Source organism: Arvicanthis niloticus, chromosome 19 (genome assembly GCF_011762505.2).
Source record: "Arvicanthis niloticus isolate mArvNil1 chromosome 19, mArvNil1.pat.X, whole genome shotgun sequence".
Taxonomy (NCBI): Eukaryota; Metazoa; Chordata; class Mammalia; order Rodentia; family Muridae; genus Arvicanthis; species Arvicanthis niloticus.
The window spans coordinates 46,966,939-46,980,760 of NC_047676.1; the positions used below are offsets into that span (position 1 = coordinate 46,966,939).

The 13,822-nt window shown below is 39.9% G+C and overlaps 1 protein-coding gene across 3 annotated transcripts in view; it reads left to right on the top strand.

Moving 5' to 3' along the window:
• Window positions 1-13,822, top strand: part of Ipo11 (importin 11) — a 154,687-nt gene that overhangs the window by 118,939 nt on the left and 21,926 nt on the right. For all 3 annotated transcript variants that reach the window (XR_013105081.1, XM_034523467.2, XM_034523470.2), the window contains one exon: window positions 10,999-11,083. Coding sequence is in view for 2 of the 3 variants with exons in the window: in XM_034523467.2 (XP_034379358.1) it covers window positions 10,999-11,083 (85 nt within the window). In the remaining variant the exon portion in view is untranslated. The remainder of the gene's footprint in view (window positions 1-10,998; window positions 11,084-13,822) is intronic.

Here is a 13,822-nt window from a genome sequence, read left to right on the forward strand (position 1 = left end):
TTTAATTAATCATACTTAGATTTATGGAATTAAATAATGCTGCATGATTATTTTTAGTTTGCAATATGAAGAGTGTAATTTTGTCTTTTATATGGTTTTATTTAATTTGTTTTTTTATTTCAGACAAGGTCTCAAGTATCCCAAACTGATCACAAACATGCATAGTCAAAAATGACCTTGATCTTCCCCTCCTTCCCCTCCCAAAGTGCTATAATGTATCCCTTCATACCTGCTTTATGTGGTGCTGGGGTGGTATGTGTTGGCGAGCATGCTGTGAACTGAGCCATATCAATAGTTCTACACCAAGGATTTTCTTCATTATTTTGCTTATAATATTTATTAGTCGATTTTTCTAAAGCCCAGCTTTATTTTATTATATTCCAAATTGAGCTTCTTTGATACAATAGCCATCACTTTGTTTTGATAATTTTTTTTAATTGAGCTCTTGCCAGTGGCTGCCGAGGAAGAGGAAGTTATTTTTCTATAGGAATGTAGCCACGGGGGAGTTGCTTATGGTATACATTATAAATTAAAATAAAAAAAAATATTTAAAAGACATGAAAAAGGGGAGCGGAAGAACGTTCTAGAGGGAATGGGAAGGGGTTGGAGAGGGGTATAGGCATAAATATGATCAAAATGCATTATACACATGTGTAAAATTGCCAAAAAATAAATTTAAAACTAACTAACCAACTAACTACCTAAATAAATAAATAAATAAATAAATAAATAAATAAATTTAGTCCCAAGACAGTCTAGCATAAATTTCTTTTTATAGATATTTTAAATAGGTTTCCTCTTTCAAACTAATTATGAGAAAAATGGGATGAGTTACTTTGTATTTGTGATTAAGACATCTTAAAAGGGTATTTTTTGGATACTATAGTACCTTTTAAGTGACTGACTAGTTTCAAAAAGTAATAGTTAAAATTATGTTCTTTTTGGTGACTAGTTAGGTGAGGTTATATTGTTAAGAGTATGGAAAGGTAAGCAGGCTTAGTAGTGCATGTTTTCAATTCCAGCAGGTAGATCTTTGAGTTCAAGACAGCCTGGTTTATACAGTAACTCCCAGGCCAACCAGGTCTACATAGTGAGACCTTGTCTCAAAACAAACAACAACAAAAGAAAATGATGGAATCATCAGCTCAAGATCACTCCTGCTCTTACCTAGGACCCAGCTGTCTATAACTCCAGTTCCAGGGCATCTAACACTCTCTTTTGGCCTCTGTAGGCATCATACTTGCATGTGGTACACATATGTACCTGCAGGCAAAGTCTAATTACCCAATTAGGAGACTGTCATAGAAATCTAATCTGATAGCTGGTGAAATGGCTCAGTAAGCAGAAAGTGCTTGCTGTGCAGTCCTGACAGCCTGAACTGAATCCCTGGAACCCACAGTAAATAGTAAAATAAAATAAAAACTGAAATCCACACTCAAAGTAAACCTCGACATGAGGGCTGTGTTCCTGGGGACGAGAACCTGTCACTCACTGCTGTTTTCCTTCCCCAGAAGTTTTGGGTGGAGGCTTTTACCAGGGGTGGCAGTTGGCATACAGTGGAGAAACAAGTTACCTCGCCTGTGAGACTTTAGCTTCTTAGTGTGCTTGCAGAGCTCTGTGACAAATCTTCCTAATCTGTACTCTGTGCCTTGTATAGTTCTAAACTTTATATCCACAGGGCTACAGGACACAATTAGACTTCCAGAAAGGTTCAAATGAAAAGTATAAAATATTCACTTTAGTGCCTAACTTACTTTTCAGCTTTCCCTTTATGTTTATTTGAACAGTTCATTGAAAGGAAGCTAATCTTTCTGTTGCTGTTGACATTTGTATTATATTGTTTGAGAATGAATTAGGGCAAAGGAAGAAAACTGCTTTCTTCACCTGTGTAATTCATACACATATTAGTGTTCTCTCCAGAAACAGAATCAGTAAACAACTGTAAAAATATTTTTAAGAAACTGGCTCATTTGGTTACAAAGGCTGATACCTTTTTGGTTTATAGTGGTAAGTTGGAGACTTAGGAGAGCTGGTAGTATGAGTTCTAGTCCATACAGGTATAAAGGCAGAAAAAGAAAATCTTAAGTCCTAACTTGAAAGCAGATAGAGCATGAATTCCTTGACACAACATTTTTCTGGGTGTTTGGTGTGTTGGCAAAGACCCAGCACAGCTAGAGGGGACATTGTGCTTTGTCTAGTTCATGGTTCAGAAACTGACACCATTGAAAAGCAACTCCACTGCACACCTAATATAATATCTAACCAATACCCTGGATCAAACCCATGGCCTCACACAAAATAGACAAATAGAGATATATCTCTTAGCAAGGATAACTTCTGAGGGTATATAGTGGATTGGAGCCAACTAGTTAAGTAACCAGTGTGAAATGCAGTTTTGAAATGATTTTTTTAATCAGTGGAGTTCACTGGTAATTTTTAAATATGGAAGTGACATGTGGTAGTTTGAATGAGAATCCCTCCCCACCCCCACACATCCCCAAGGCTAATAGGTTTGCATGCTTGTCCTTAGTTGTTAGAACTGTTTGGGAAGGATTAGGAAGTGTGGTCTTGTTGGAAGAGGGGGTTGGGCTTTGAAGTTTCAGAAGCCCAGTCCAGGCCCAGTCTGACTCTACCGCCTCATGCTTGTGTATCAAGATGTAAGTTCTTAGCTGTCCTCTGGCACCATACCTAACCTGCATGCTGCCATGCTCCCTGCCATAATAGTCACAGACACTAGTCCTTTATAACCGTGAACCCTAAATTAAATATTTCTTTTATAAGTTGTCTTGGTGTTTTGTCACAGCAATAAATCTTAAGAATTGGGAGTAGGCAACTGCTGTGACAGGCCTGACCATGTTGGTTTTTTTCAAGAATTGTGGAAGACTTTGGAATTATGGACCAGGAAAGCAGTTGAATACTGTAAGTGGAGCGTAACAGGCTCACACTAGTATTATCTTGGAAGACAATAGTGCTGAGAGCACTGTGGACTATGGAGGCCCATCTCAACAGATTCTTTCAGAGGGGAATCAATATTAGAAACTAAACTGGAGACCATTCTTAAGATATTTTGGTAAATAATGTGATGGCTTTTTGCCCATGTATAAATCTGCATGAGGCTAAACTGAAAACCTTCAAGCTAATGCATGTGGCAGAGATTTAAGCTGACTATCACATGCTTATTACTCCAGTCTTAGGCAAGTGTACACTGAGCAAGAGCAGGCAGGGCAGTAAACCAGCTAACAGTTTGAGGAGAAAAAGGACACCAGGAAATTCAATGTTTGAGCCAAGGTAAGAAGAAGCTTTTGTTCAAATCAAATAAAAGAAGTGGTGTCCTCAGGACAAGACCCCACTCAGCTAAGCTTTCAGCTTATAAAGAGCAAGAACAAACCAAAGCCTATGCAAAAGTCATTCTAGGAGAGAGCCTGGCTGCTTCCCAAGCACACAGCTCAACATAGCAGTGTAGGCCGTGTGGTTCCTTCTGTCTTTAGAATCTGGAAGGGTAGAAGAGTACCTTAAGATATGACACAATGAGGTTTATAATGTGATTCATGTGGTCTGTGGAAACTGTGACCTAGAGGCAGAGAAACCATGTAGGTGTCTGTTATAAGTAATATTATCCTGGTAAGCAACACTGAGCTGAATTTGAGAGAGACTTTGGAGGGAGGTGGTGGCAGCAGCTGAGGAGAGCCAACAGGTATTTATAATTAGATGATAAGCAGGTTAGTTTTAAATTGTGTTGTTTCTAGCCCCTTTTTATCATTGTATCTTAATATGCCCTCTTGACATATTTGTTTAGGCCTTTTACATTCTAAATGTATTTTGTTTGAGAAAATGGCAGTGAGTTCTTATGCATTCTTTTGATGACACCACTTTTGTGTTTATCTATTAAAAAGTTTATAAATAAGGTAAATGAATACCTAGTGTTTCGCTATAATTAGTCTAACAGTGTTGCTCGGGAATGTTATAGGAAATGAATCCCTTTAGAGGAGTTTGATCTTGAGAGCTGATGAATCTGCATCTGCTTGTTAGTTTTCAGTTAGAGTTCTTTCATCAAACCAGGGCAGCTGATTAAGGAGACCAGAGACCAGTCTGCTTAGCACTCTCTCCTTTCTTACATAACACTGGGAAGGGAACTTGATAGCCTCTTGCCAAAGTGTGAGAAGTAAAAAGGAAGAAAGAATTTAGCCAACATTTTAGGAAGCAGCAAACTTGATTAGAAAAGACTCATGAATTTTTTTTATTTGTAGAGGACAAAACACAGCATAAACAAAGTAGTGTTGTTTGAAACAAGTAAAATACAGGCCTTTGTAATGATTCTGTCTGCACTTGATTCATTGGACTCACCAGATGGCCCTGCAGAAGGGTAGAGACCCGGAAACCACAAAATGGCAGCAGCAAAAGAACAAGAAACAAAGCCCAATTCTAAAGTCACCACTACCTGCTGTCTTAGTGTCTGTCTTTAGTGAGCTCCTTGGAGGTCTCTCTTCAGCTTTCTGCACGGCCATGCCCTTCTGCTTTAGAAAATTAAAAGCCCAGGTTTGAACAGAATCCAGTTGTTGGATGATGCTCTATGCTATTTTCTAGCACAGCTTTTCCTGGAGTGCCTGTCAAACCCTAGATGTGCCATCGGCTGTTAGACTTAGGCGTTGGCTCAGAATCTCTTCCTGCTGTGTCATGTCCTTGGCTCCAGCCTATTTGAGCAGACCTGCCTCTAGAATTCCTTTTGCCTCTTTTCTGTGTTCCTTCTTGGTTCATTCTCTGCATTGCTAACGTACTACATTCACTTAGAAACTTATATTCAGACCATAAGAGGATTTGAGATAGTGCATAAGAAAGAGGAATTGAAATATCGAAGCTTAACGGGGACGTGCGGCACAAGGATAAAAGACTTAGCTGTGAGCGAGCGATCTGCCAGTACAAAACGAAGCCCTAGGAACTGCTGTTGTTTTCAAACAGAAGGTAATGCGTTTACTAGAAGAAGGAAATGGAATTTTGTTAAGTTTTTATAAGGTATTTATATAAGGGACTGTAACAGAACTTCCAGCTTTAACAGTAGGTCTTGGCTGCCGCTGGCAGCAGTATGTTCCTAAGGAGAGTGGCTTCAGCATCAGCTAATGTGGTCTAGCAAGCAGCATCACAGACCCAGGGTCTGTATGTTATCCCTCAGCACACCGGCCCAATCTGCAGGCAGTTTTCTGCATGGTACAAAGTAGCTCCAGAGTTACATGACAGTGCCAGTGCCAGACACTCTATGTCTTTTCTGAAGATTGAAGTCAGCGTCTTCTAGAAATCATTTCAAAGCTCTTATCTCTTTTATTTACTTGAGCAGAATTCCATAAACATGCCCCCTGTATGAACCATCATTGACTAGGAGAATAGAATTGTCATGATTTGGGACTAGCCGTTTCAGAAGGGTGTGCTGGCAGGGAAGCGGAGTGAAGCCCGCTGGACTGGGTTCTGTTAATGGTGAAGGGTGAGGTGCTGCTCAGTGGTTAACTCTTGTCTAGCATGCCTGCAGCTCTGAGTTCCATCTCCAGTACAGCAACAAAATTAAATGAAAAAGAGAAGGGCGATTATGTGAAGTGTCCATTTTTAATATTTCCAGTTCAGTTGTATGTAATTTGTGCTGGCCAGTTTTTTGTGACCTTGACACAAGCTCGGGTCATTCGGGAAGGAAGATGTACAATTGAGAAAATGCCTTCATCAGATTGCCCTGTAGGCAAGTCTCTGTGATATTTTCTTAATTAATGATTGTTGTAAGACGCCCAAACTAACGGTGTAGTGTTACCCCTGCGCAGGTGGCCCTGGGCTGTGTGAGAAAGCAAGCTGAGAGGTTATGGGGAGAAAGCCAGTAAGCAAGCCCCTCCATGGCCTCTACTTCCCTTCCTCTCTCCAGGTTCCTGCTTTGAATTCAAGGCTATTTTCTTCATACGGGATCAAATTTGAAACATCTAAATTTGGTACGCTGAAATATGGAAAAGTTCATTTAGGCTAGGAAAAGTTTAAAGGACACTGAATATATGTTTGTAAAGTCATTCTTTTCTTACTGGAAAAATAACAGAAGACTTAGGGCAGAGTTTTCATAGATTTTCTGAAATATGTTACTGCAGGTACCTTTTAAACTAAACAGAGCACTTAAAGGATTAGTGTTTCTTAGCAACATTTGTCTATTGGGTTTGACCCTTCTGAGTTTGTTGAGAATGATTCTAGTTTAGCTCTCTAGAGCCTGGAGATGTTCAGTAATTTCTGCTCTGGTGTGTAATGGAGGAGTGGCTGTGTGGTTGTTCACAAGACAGTTGTTATTTTAAATGATTATTGATAGTATTTTATGGCTATAACTATTAGTGGATTAAAAGCCTCCATATGTTTTTGTTTATTAGAAATCTCGTCTTGTGCATTTCAATTAAAATGTGACAGCTTGTCTTTAATCTTTGTTAACAAAATGAGATTTTACTTTCAATTGGAGCTTCAGAAGATAGTTTTAACTTTATGCTTTTCAGTAACAATTTTTGGTGTTTTTTTTTTCTGATTGGTAATATATAGCTCAATGGTACATTGCATACATAGTCAATCCTGAGTCAGAAAAAAAAGGTGTAGTTTTATAGCTTTCTCAGACTTAAATGAGTATAATTTGCACAAATTAAAGTAAGCATAGTCTGTTCTTTAGGTAGTTTTTGGTCATTGAAAGGAAGGAAGGAAGGAAGGAAGGAAGGAAGGAAGGAAGATAGGTTGGTTTTAGTCAGGGTTTTATTGCGGAGGAAAGGGTTTTTTTCAGCTTATACTTACAGATCACAATCCATTGTTGGAGAAAGTCAGGACAGGAAATCAAGCAGGGATGGAACCTGGAGGCAGGAGCTGATACAGAAACCATGGAGGGGTGTTGCTTACTGGCTTGCTCAGCCTGCTTTTTTATAGAACACGAGACCACCAGACCACGGATGGCATCACCCACAGTGGGTTGGGCCCTCCCCCCATTGATTACTAATTTAAAAAATGCCCTACAGCTGGATCTCATGGAGGCATTTTTCTCAACTGAGGCTCCTTTCTCTGTGATGACTCCAGCTTGTGTCAAGTTGACATAAAACCAGCCACTACAACTGGCCCCTTGTCAACTGGAGACATAAATAAACACATTCTATTAAGCCTCAACTCTTACTATCTTAATCATTTTCAAGATCTAAATAACTTTAAAAGTTCCACAGTCTTTACAAATTCAAACATTAAAATTTCAGTCCCTTTAAAATATCTCATCTTTTTAAAAAAAACCAAAGTCTTCTACAATTCAAAGATTTTTAACTGTGGGCTCTAGTAAAATACTTTCTTCAAGAGGGAAAAAAATCAGGGCATAGTTGCAATCAAATCAAAGTAAAATCAAAACTCTAATCATTCAATGTCTGGGATCCACTCAAGTTCTTCTAGACTGTTCCAAAGGGCTTGGGTCAGTTCTCCAGCTCTGCCCTCTGTAGCACACATCTTGTCTTCTAGGCTCTCGGTGCCTCTACTCCACCGCTGCTGCTGTTCTTGATGGCCATCCCGTGGTCCTGGCATCTCCAAAATGCTGGTGTCTTCTGCTCCAACTGGGTAGCACTTTCACAGCCTCTCATTGGTTCATTGGTTCATGGTGGTGCCAAGCCTCAACTTCTCTGCATGACCCCCTCCGTCCTGTGCCTTGAACTGCCACTGAGGTTGCACCTTCATCAGTGGCCTCTCCTGGCCTCTGACTGTGCTAAGCCTTAGCTGCTCTCCAAGGCTCCTTCCTTCATGCCTTCAAAACCAGTACCACCTGGGTGAGTCACACAGTACTAAGTCTGGCTACCAACATGAGGAACAGCCTTGACTGTGTGTGGAACACAGCTTTTCTGTGCTCTAAAAAAATGCTTTCCAGATTTCACCTCAGTGATGCTGGTTTCTTCTTAATCATCATTAATTTCTTAGCTCCAGCTAACCAGCATTAGTCGTCCCAGTAACGTAAAAGTTTGACTTTAGTAGTTCTAGTATCTTGTTAATCACAGCTGATGGTTCAGCCCCAGCAAACCAGAACCACAGAATCATAAATCAAAACAGCAACAGCCCTGATAGAGTCGTTAATCTTCCCTCTGAAATTTCACAAGCCAGGCCTCCGTCTCCTGCACTGCTCTCAATATTCTTTTCTTCCAGGTTCCTACAGAATACTCTACTAAGATCTCAATACTCAGTGGTTTTTCTAGCCCAAAGTCCAAAGTCCTTCCAATCTTCTCAAAAACATGGTCAGGTCTATCACAGCAATACAATACTATGCTGATAACAACTTTTCCTAGTAAGGGTTTTATTGCTTCAAAGAAACACCATGATCAAAAAAAAGTTGGGGAAGAAAGGGTTTATTGAGCTTACACTACCAGACTGTAGTCCATGTTGGAGGAAGTCAGTCAAGAACTCGAGCAGGGATGAAACCTGGAAGCAGTAGCTGATTCAGAGGCCATGGAGGGGTGTTACTTACTGGCTTGCATTTCCTTATGTGCTCAGCCTCCCTTCTTATAGAACCCAGAACTACCAGTCCAGGGGTGGCATCACCCACAGTGGGCCGGGCCCTCCCCCATTGATTACTAATTGAGAAAATGCCCTACAGCTGGATCTCCTGGAGGTTCCTTTCTCTGTGATGACTATAGCTTGTGTCAAGTTGACACACAAAACCAGCCATAATCTACACACACACACACACACACACACACACACACACACACAGAGAGAGAGAGAGAGAGAGAGAGAGAGAGAGAGAGAGAGAGAGAGAGAGATTGATTCTTCATTGTGCTGAATCCTTTAGCATCAATGAAGGCAGAGCAGAACATTTCTACTATGTAAGTAATAGACCTGAAGTGATGGCTCTGAGGTTAAGAGCATTTGTTGTTTTTCCAGAGGACTTACTTGAGTTCAGGTCTAAGCACCCAGATTAGGCAGTTCACAACTGCATGTAACTCCAGCTGCAGGGGAATCGGGCATCACAGACACTGTATTCATGTGGCATAGACTCACAAATAAAAAAAAATTAGTCTCTCTTTTTTGTTTTGTTTCTTAAGACAGCCTTGGCTGTCCTGGAATTTACTTGTAGACTAGGCTAGCTTCAAACTCAGAGATCTGCCTACCTCTGTCTCCTGAGTGCTGGGATTAAAGGCATGCACAATCATTGCTAGGCAAAATAAATCTTACCAAAAAAAAAAAAAAAAGAAGAAGAAGAAGGAGAAGGAGGAAGAGGAAGAAGAGAAGGAAGAGGAGGTGGAGGAGGAGGAGGGAGAGGAAGAAGAAGAGGAGGAGGAAGAGGAGGGAAGGAGGAGAAGCAGCAGCAGAAAGCTAATATGTTTTGTGGTGCAGAAGAATTTGAGACCAAAAGAAAAAGGGGCTTCCATAGAGACCAGTATTTGTTGCAGTTGGATTAAAATCTAGTTGGCATAAAGTAGCTAACTGATGGAGACATATCTCACTCAGCTCTAAAATTCAAAGTGGGATCTAGACTCCGTTACAACTTCTCATGTTCTTACCTTGTGTTTGAGCATTGGTTGTGTGTATTATCTCAGCAGACCAAAGCATTGCAGCTCCAGAATGACGAAGGCAGGGATTGAGTTGGAGGCCCAGCTTTCTTGTTTTCAGGAGGTTCCTGTGGTGGGGCTGCACTGTACTGACTGGGAAAGGTGCAGTGTTCCCAGAAGCTGTTGTTTCTAATGGTGGGGAAGGACACCCAGGTCTACTGTGACAGGGAGTCTGGTACATTTCTGATGTTAGCAGCTGGCCTCAGTCCTAAAGTAATTTGTGAATACTTGACTTTGGTACTGTCCTTCCTCTCAATTTGATGTAAAACATTAAGAGAACCCAAACCCTCTCTGCCATAGTCTATTCGTTAGAAACAGAAAGCTCTGATAAGTTTCCAAGTTCTTCTGTTCAAAATTAGTAAATTGTGGGTTTTGTTCCACTGATGGTGAATCACCGGACAGCATTCATTTCTTTTCTCCCTATAATGAGTGTAGGATGAACAGGAAGCTATGTTTCTATTACCTCTGCTAATGGCCGAGAGCAGTGGTGCAGATAATCAAAATAAAACGATTTCTAACTGTCCTGGAGCCACGGGCGCCACTGGGGACAAGTTTCTCATAGCAGAGTAGTTTCACTTGCAGCATGAAGTGGATCGTTGGGTAATCAGTGGTGTTCTGATGATGCGTCTGTTAAAGTCACTGCATGTATAGTATGCAGATGCACAGCAGCTGCGGGGAAGTAGTGTAAGTGTAAGTCTTGAGGTTTGTTGTTTTGTCTTCTTTTGTTTTTAAAAGAAAGATATAAATTATCTTCTAATTGATAGTCGATTCAAAAGCTTTCTAGAAATAACCTTTTAAAAATTTATCATGTGTTTATTTTGTTTTTCCCCCCTTAAGTAACTCAAGTTAATCTTGGGATACTGATCCTCCTGCCATGTTCTCCTAAGTTAAAATTTACTGTATCAAATGCCCAAGTTAAATGTTGCACATTCCCTTTGCTTTCGCCTATTTTAAAATTATAATACTAAGAAAGCCTTTTTGGTGTTTATATGTTTCTGATGTATGTGCTGTGGAAGCAAGAGATCAATTGTGAGTGTTTTCCTTAATGAGAGTGTTTTCCTCACCTCAGATTTTAATGCACTGTCTCTCCATGATCCTAGAGCTCAGCAGTCCCGCTAAGCCGCAGCGAGCAAGCCCAGTGATGGTTCTGTCCCACCTCGCTAGTGGCGGATTCAGGAGTGTGCTTCTGTGCCAGCTTTTTTACATGGATTCAGGGATCAAACTCAGGTCGTCATGCTGTGTAGCAGACACCCTTAACCGAAGCAGCTTCCCAACCTAAAAACAAAACACAACCAAAAAGTTTAAAAAATAGAAGTCATATTTATCTAATCAACTCTTTGTTACAGAGAAGCATGCATGTTCTCAGTAATTTTGAGGGATTGCTTTAGTATGGTTCAGACATTTTTACTTAAACTGTGGTGCTTATTTTTAATTGTAGTTGTATGCTGATGTCTCATCATGAGGAACCGAAAGTAACAGAAGATGAAGAACCACCCACAGAACAAGACAAGAGGAAAAAGATGGTAAGTTACAGGCAAGACCAATGATCACCATGCTAGTACATGGAATGTAGCATTGAACTTAGGTAGATGCAGCAGGTTTCTCTAGTGCCTTTTGACATGCATGACATATAGCAGGTACTCAACAAATGTTTCAGGAATGAATGAGTAAGTGGGAAAATAAATACATGCATGTATGCATACATCATACATACATACATATATACATACATACATATGAAACACAGCCACTACCTTCAATAGCTCATAAACCATTGTTGAGACAGAAGTGAAGAGCATGTTCTCAGAAGCATGTATATATTACCACTGATATACTAAACCGTAGTGATGCCTAGAGTAACGTAGCTGAAAAGGGGCCAGTTCTCCGTAGACTGCTTGATCATTCTGCAGAGCTCTTCCAAGCCTGCCAGATCAGCAGAACCAGCACCAGCAGCTTCATCTCAGGGCTACTCTCACCTGGCTTCAGCTCCTGAAATGAACTCTAGATGAGTGAAGCAGAAACATCTTAAAAGCAACAGGATGGAGAAAGGTCAGTTATCCTTAAGGGACATGTTTTAGGACCTGGAATGTGTGCCAAAGAAACATGGACAGTACAGAACCCTGTGTATACTACTGCATATACTGTGTTGTAAGCTGACTTCTGAATTAGGCATAGTACAATCTAACAATAGAAACTCCTTGAAAATAGACACAGTTGCAACATACAGTGTGTGTATGGCCTCTGCCTTTTATAAAGATGAGAAGTGGTGTGGTGCTTTTCCTTGGGGAGATGAAGGATGGAGTTCTTGTGACAGCATCAGAGTGCTGCATGAAGGTTCCTGGGACACTGCAGAGCCAAAACCAAAGCACGGATATGGTCATCCATATGGCTTAGTAGCTCCTTGAGTGATTGGATGCAAGGCTGTATATTGTTGAGTATAAAAAGTAATTTAAAATGTATCAAATTTCACTTCAGTTCTACTGAAAGACAGCCTCTTGTTTTCTAGGGTGTTTTGTTTTTCTTTTTTTTTTTTTAGCCAACAATGATTAACAAATTAATTATTCCACTTTTTTGTTTAGTTAACAATAATTAACAAATTAATTATTCCACTTTTATAAACCATGGCAGCATCATGGGTGACCCTGAGATTTGTTTGCCTGTAGTATTGGAAACTTACCCCACTGTTTGAATGAAACTTCAAAAATTGGTGCTTTAATGCCCTGTCTTTAGCATAGAAGTATTTATATTTATTACCTTATGGCTAATAGTCTGATTTCTCCATTTAACCTTGTGAATGTGTTGGGCATGCCATTTCACACGTGCAGAGAACTCAGGAGGCCGAAGTGGGGGCAGAGGTGCTGCAAGTTTAAGGACAGGTTGAGCTCCTTAGCAATAAACCATGTCAGAAAAAGCATTCTTTCCCTTAAGTGTTTGCCACATATAAAATGAACTTTATAAAATTTGAGGCATTGTAGATAATAAGGAAAAGGGAGTTATAATAGACCCAAATTTTTTATTTTAATTAACTAACAGGAAACCATTATGAGTAGGTAGTGCCTCCTAGAACTGTCAACAAATTTTGTTCATCTGCAAAGCTTTTATAGGTATGTTAGTATATTTAACATTATAGCATATGTTAATGTATTTAACTATTGTCCTGATTGTGAACCACCTGATGTGGGTGCTTGGAATTGAACTCATGTTCTCTGCAAAAGCAGAATGTATTGAACCATCTGTCCAGAACAACATAAATCTTAAGCTTTAATATTAAATAACCATTTAGAAAATAGTAAATACAAAGTAATGTTTCTCATTCTTCAAATAAAGCACTATTGCTGTTATTTTTCACACACATACAGTTACTTACGTGTTGTGACATGTATTTATTAAATCAGGTCTCATAAGGCTCATGTATGAGAAGCCTAAGCCCTCACACTCTGTAATTCTGTAAGCAGTTCTCTGCTTGCTCCTCCCCAGCAGTACCCAGTCGCCTGCTGTACTTGTGGACCTGCTTCTCTTGACCTCTGTTCAATGGCACTCAAGTACCTTCTTCTAAAGGGAACCATGAGCACAGAACAGTCAACAATGCAAAGCGTTAATATTTGTAAGCAGTGTTTCCTTAGCTGGCTATTATTTTCTTTCTTCAGTCCCTGTCTGCTGGTGTATTTGATCAACAGTATACATTACAGTATTAAAAGCCTCTTTACATTATTAGTGTATTAACAAGATGATTTCTTTAAAGGAAGGTTTTTCTTTTTTCTATGTTTTGCAAATTCCACATTTTTTTCTCTTAAAATGTGCCAACTGTTAAACAATACTACTAATTTCTTACCTTCATCTCTAAATGGTACTGAAATGTTCAAAGTGCACTTTGAGAACATATTATGTCATCTAAGATTAACTTTATAAAAAAACAGTAGCTGCTCCCCAGTTGTGGACTTAGCATAGCTTTCCTTAACACATGTGACCCCTGTGACGGTGCATGTTGGAAGCAGGAAGCCTGGATGTCAAGCCAGCCTCTTGACATCAGTGATGTCAAGAACAGTGAGATGCCACTGTTCCACTACAGGGCACTGGTCTAGCATGAGCAGGGCTCTGGGTTTAACCCCTGCAGAGCCCACAGTCTTCAAAACCAACACTGAGCTTAACTCAAATCCTACGGAAGTTCTTGGAAAAGGCAGTTATGCCTTTAAAAACTGCCGAGTTGTCAATGACATTAAAACAGAGGCTAGAAGGTAATGAATTGAAATAATCCAACTGAG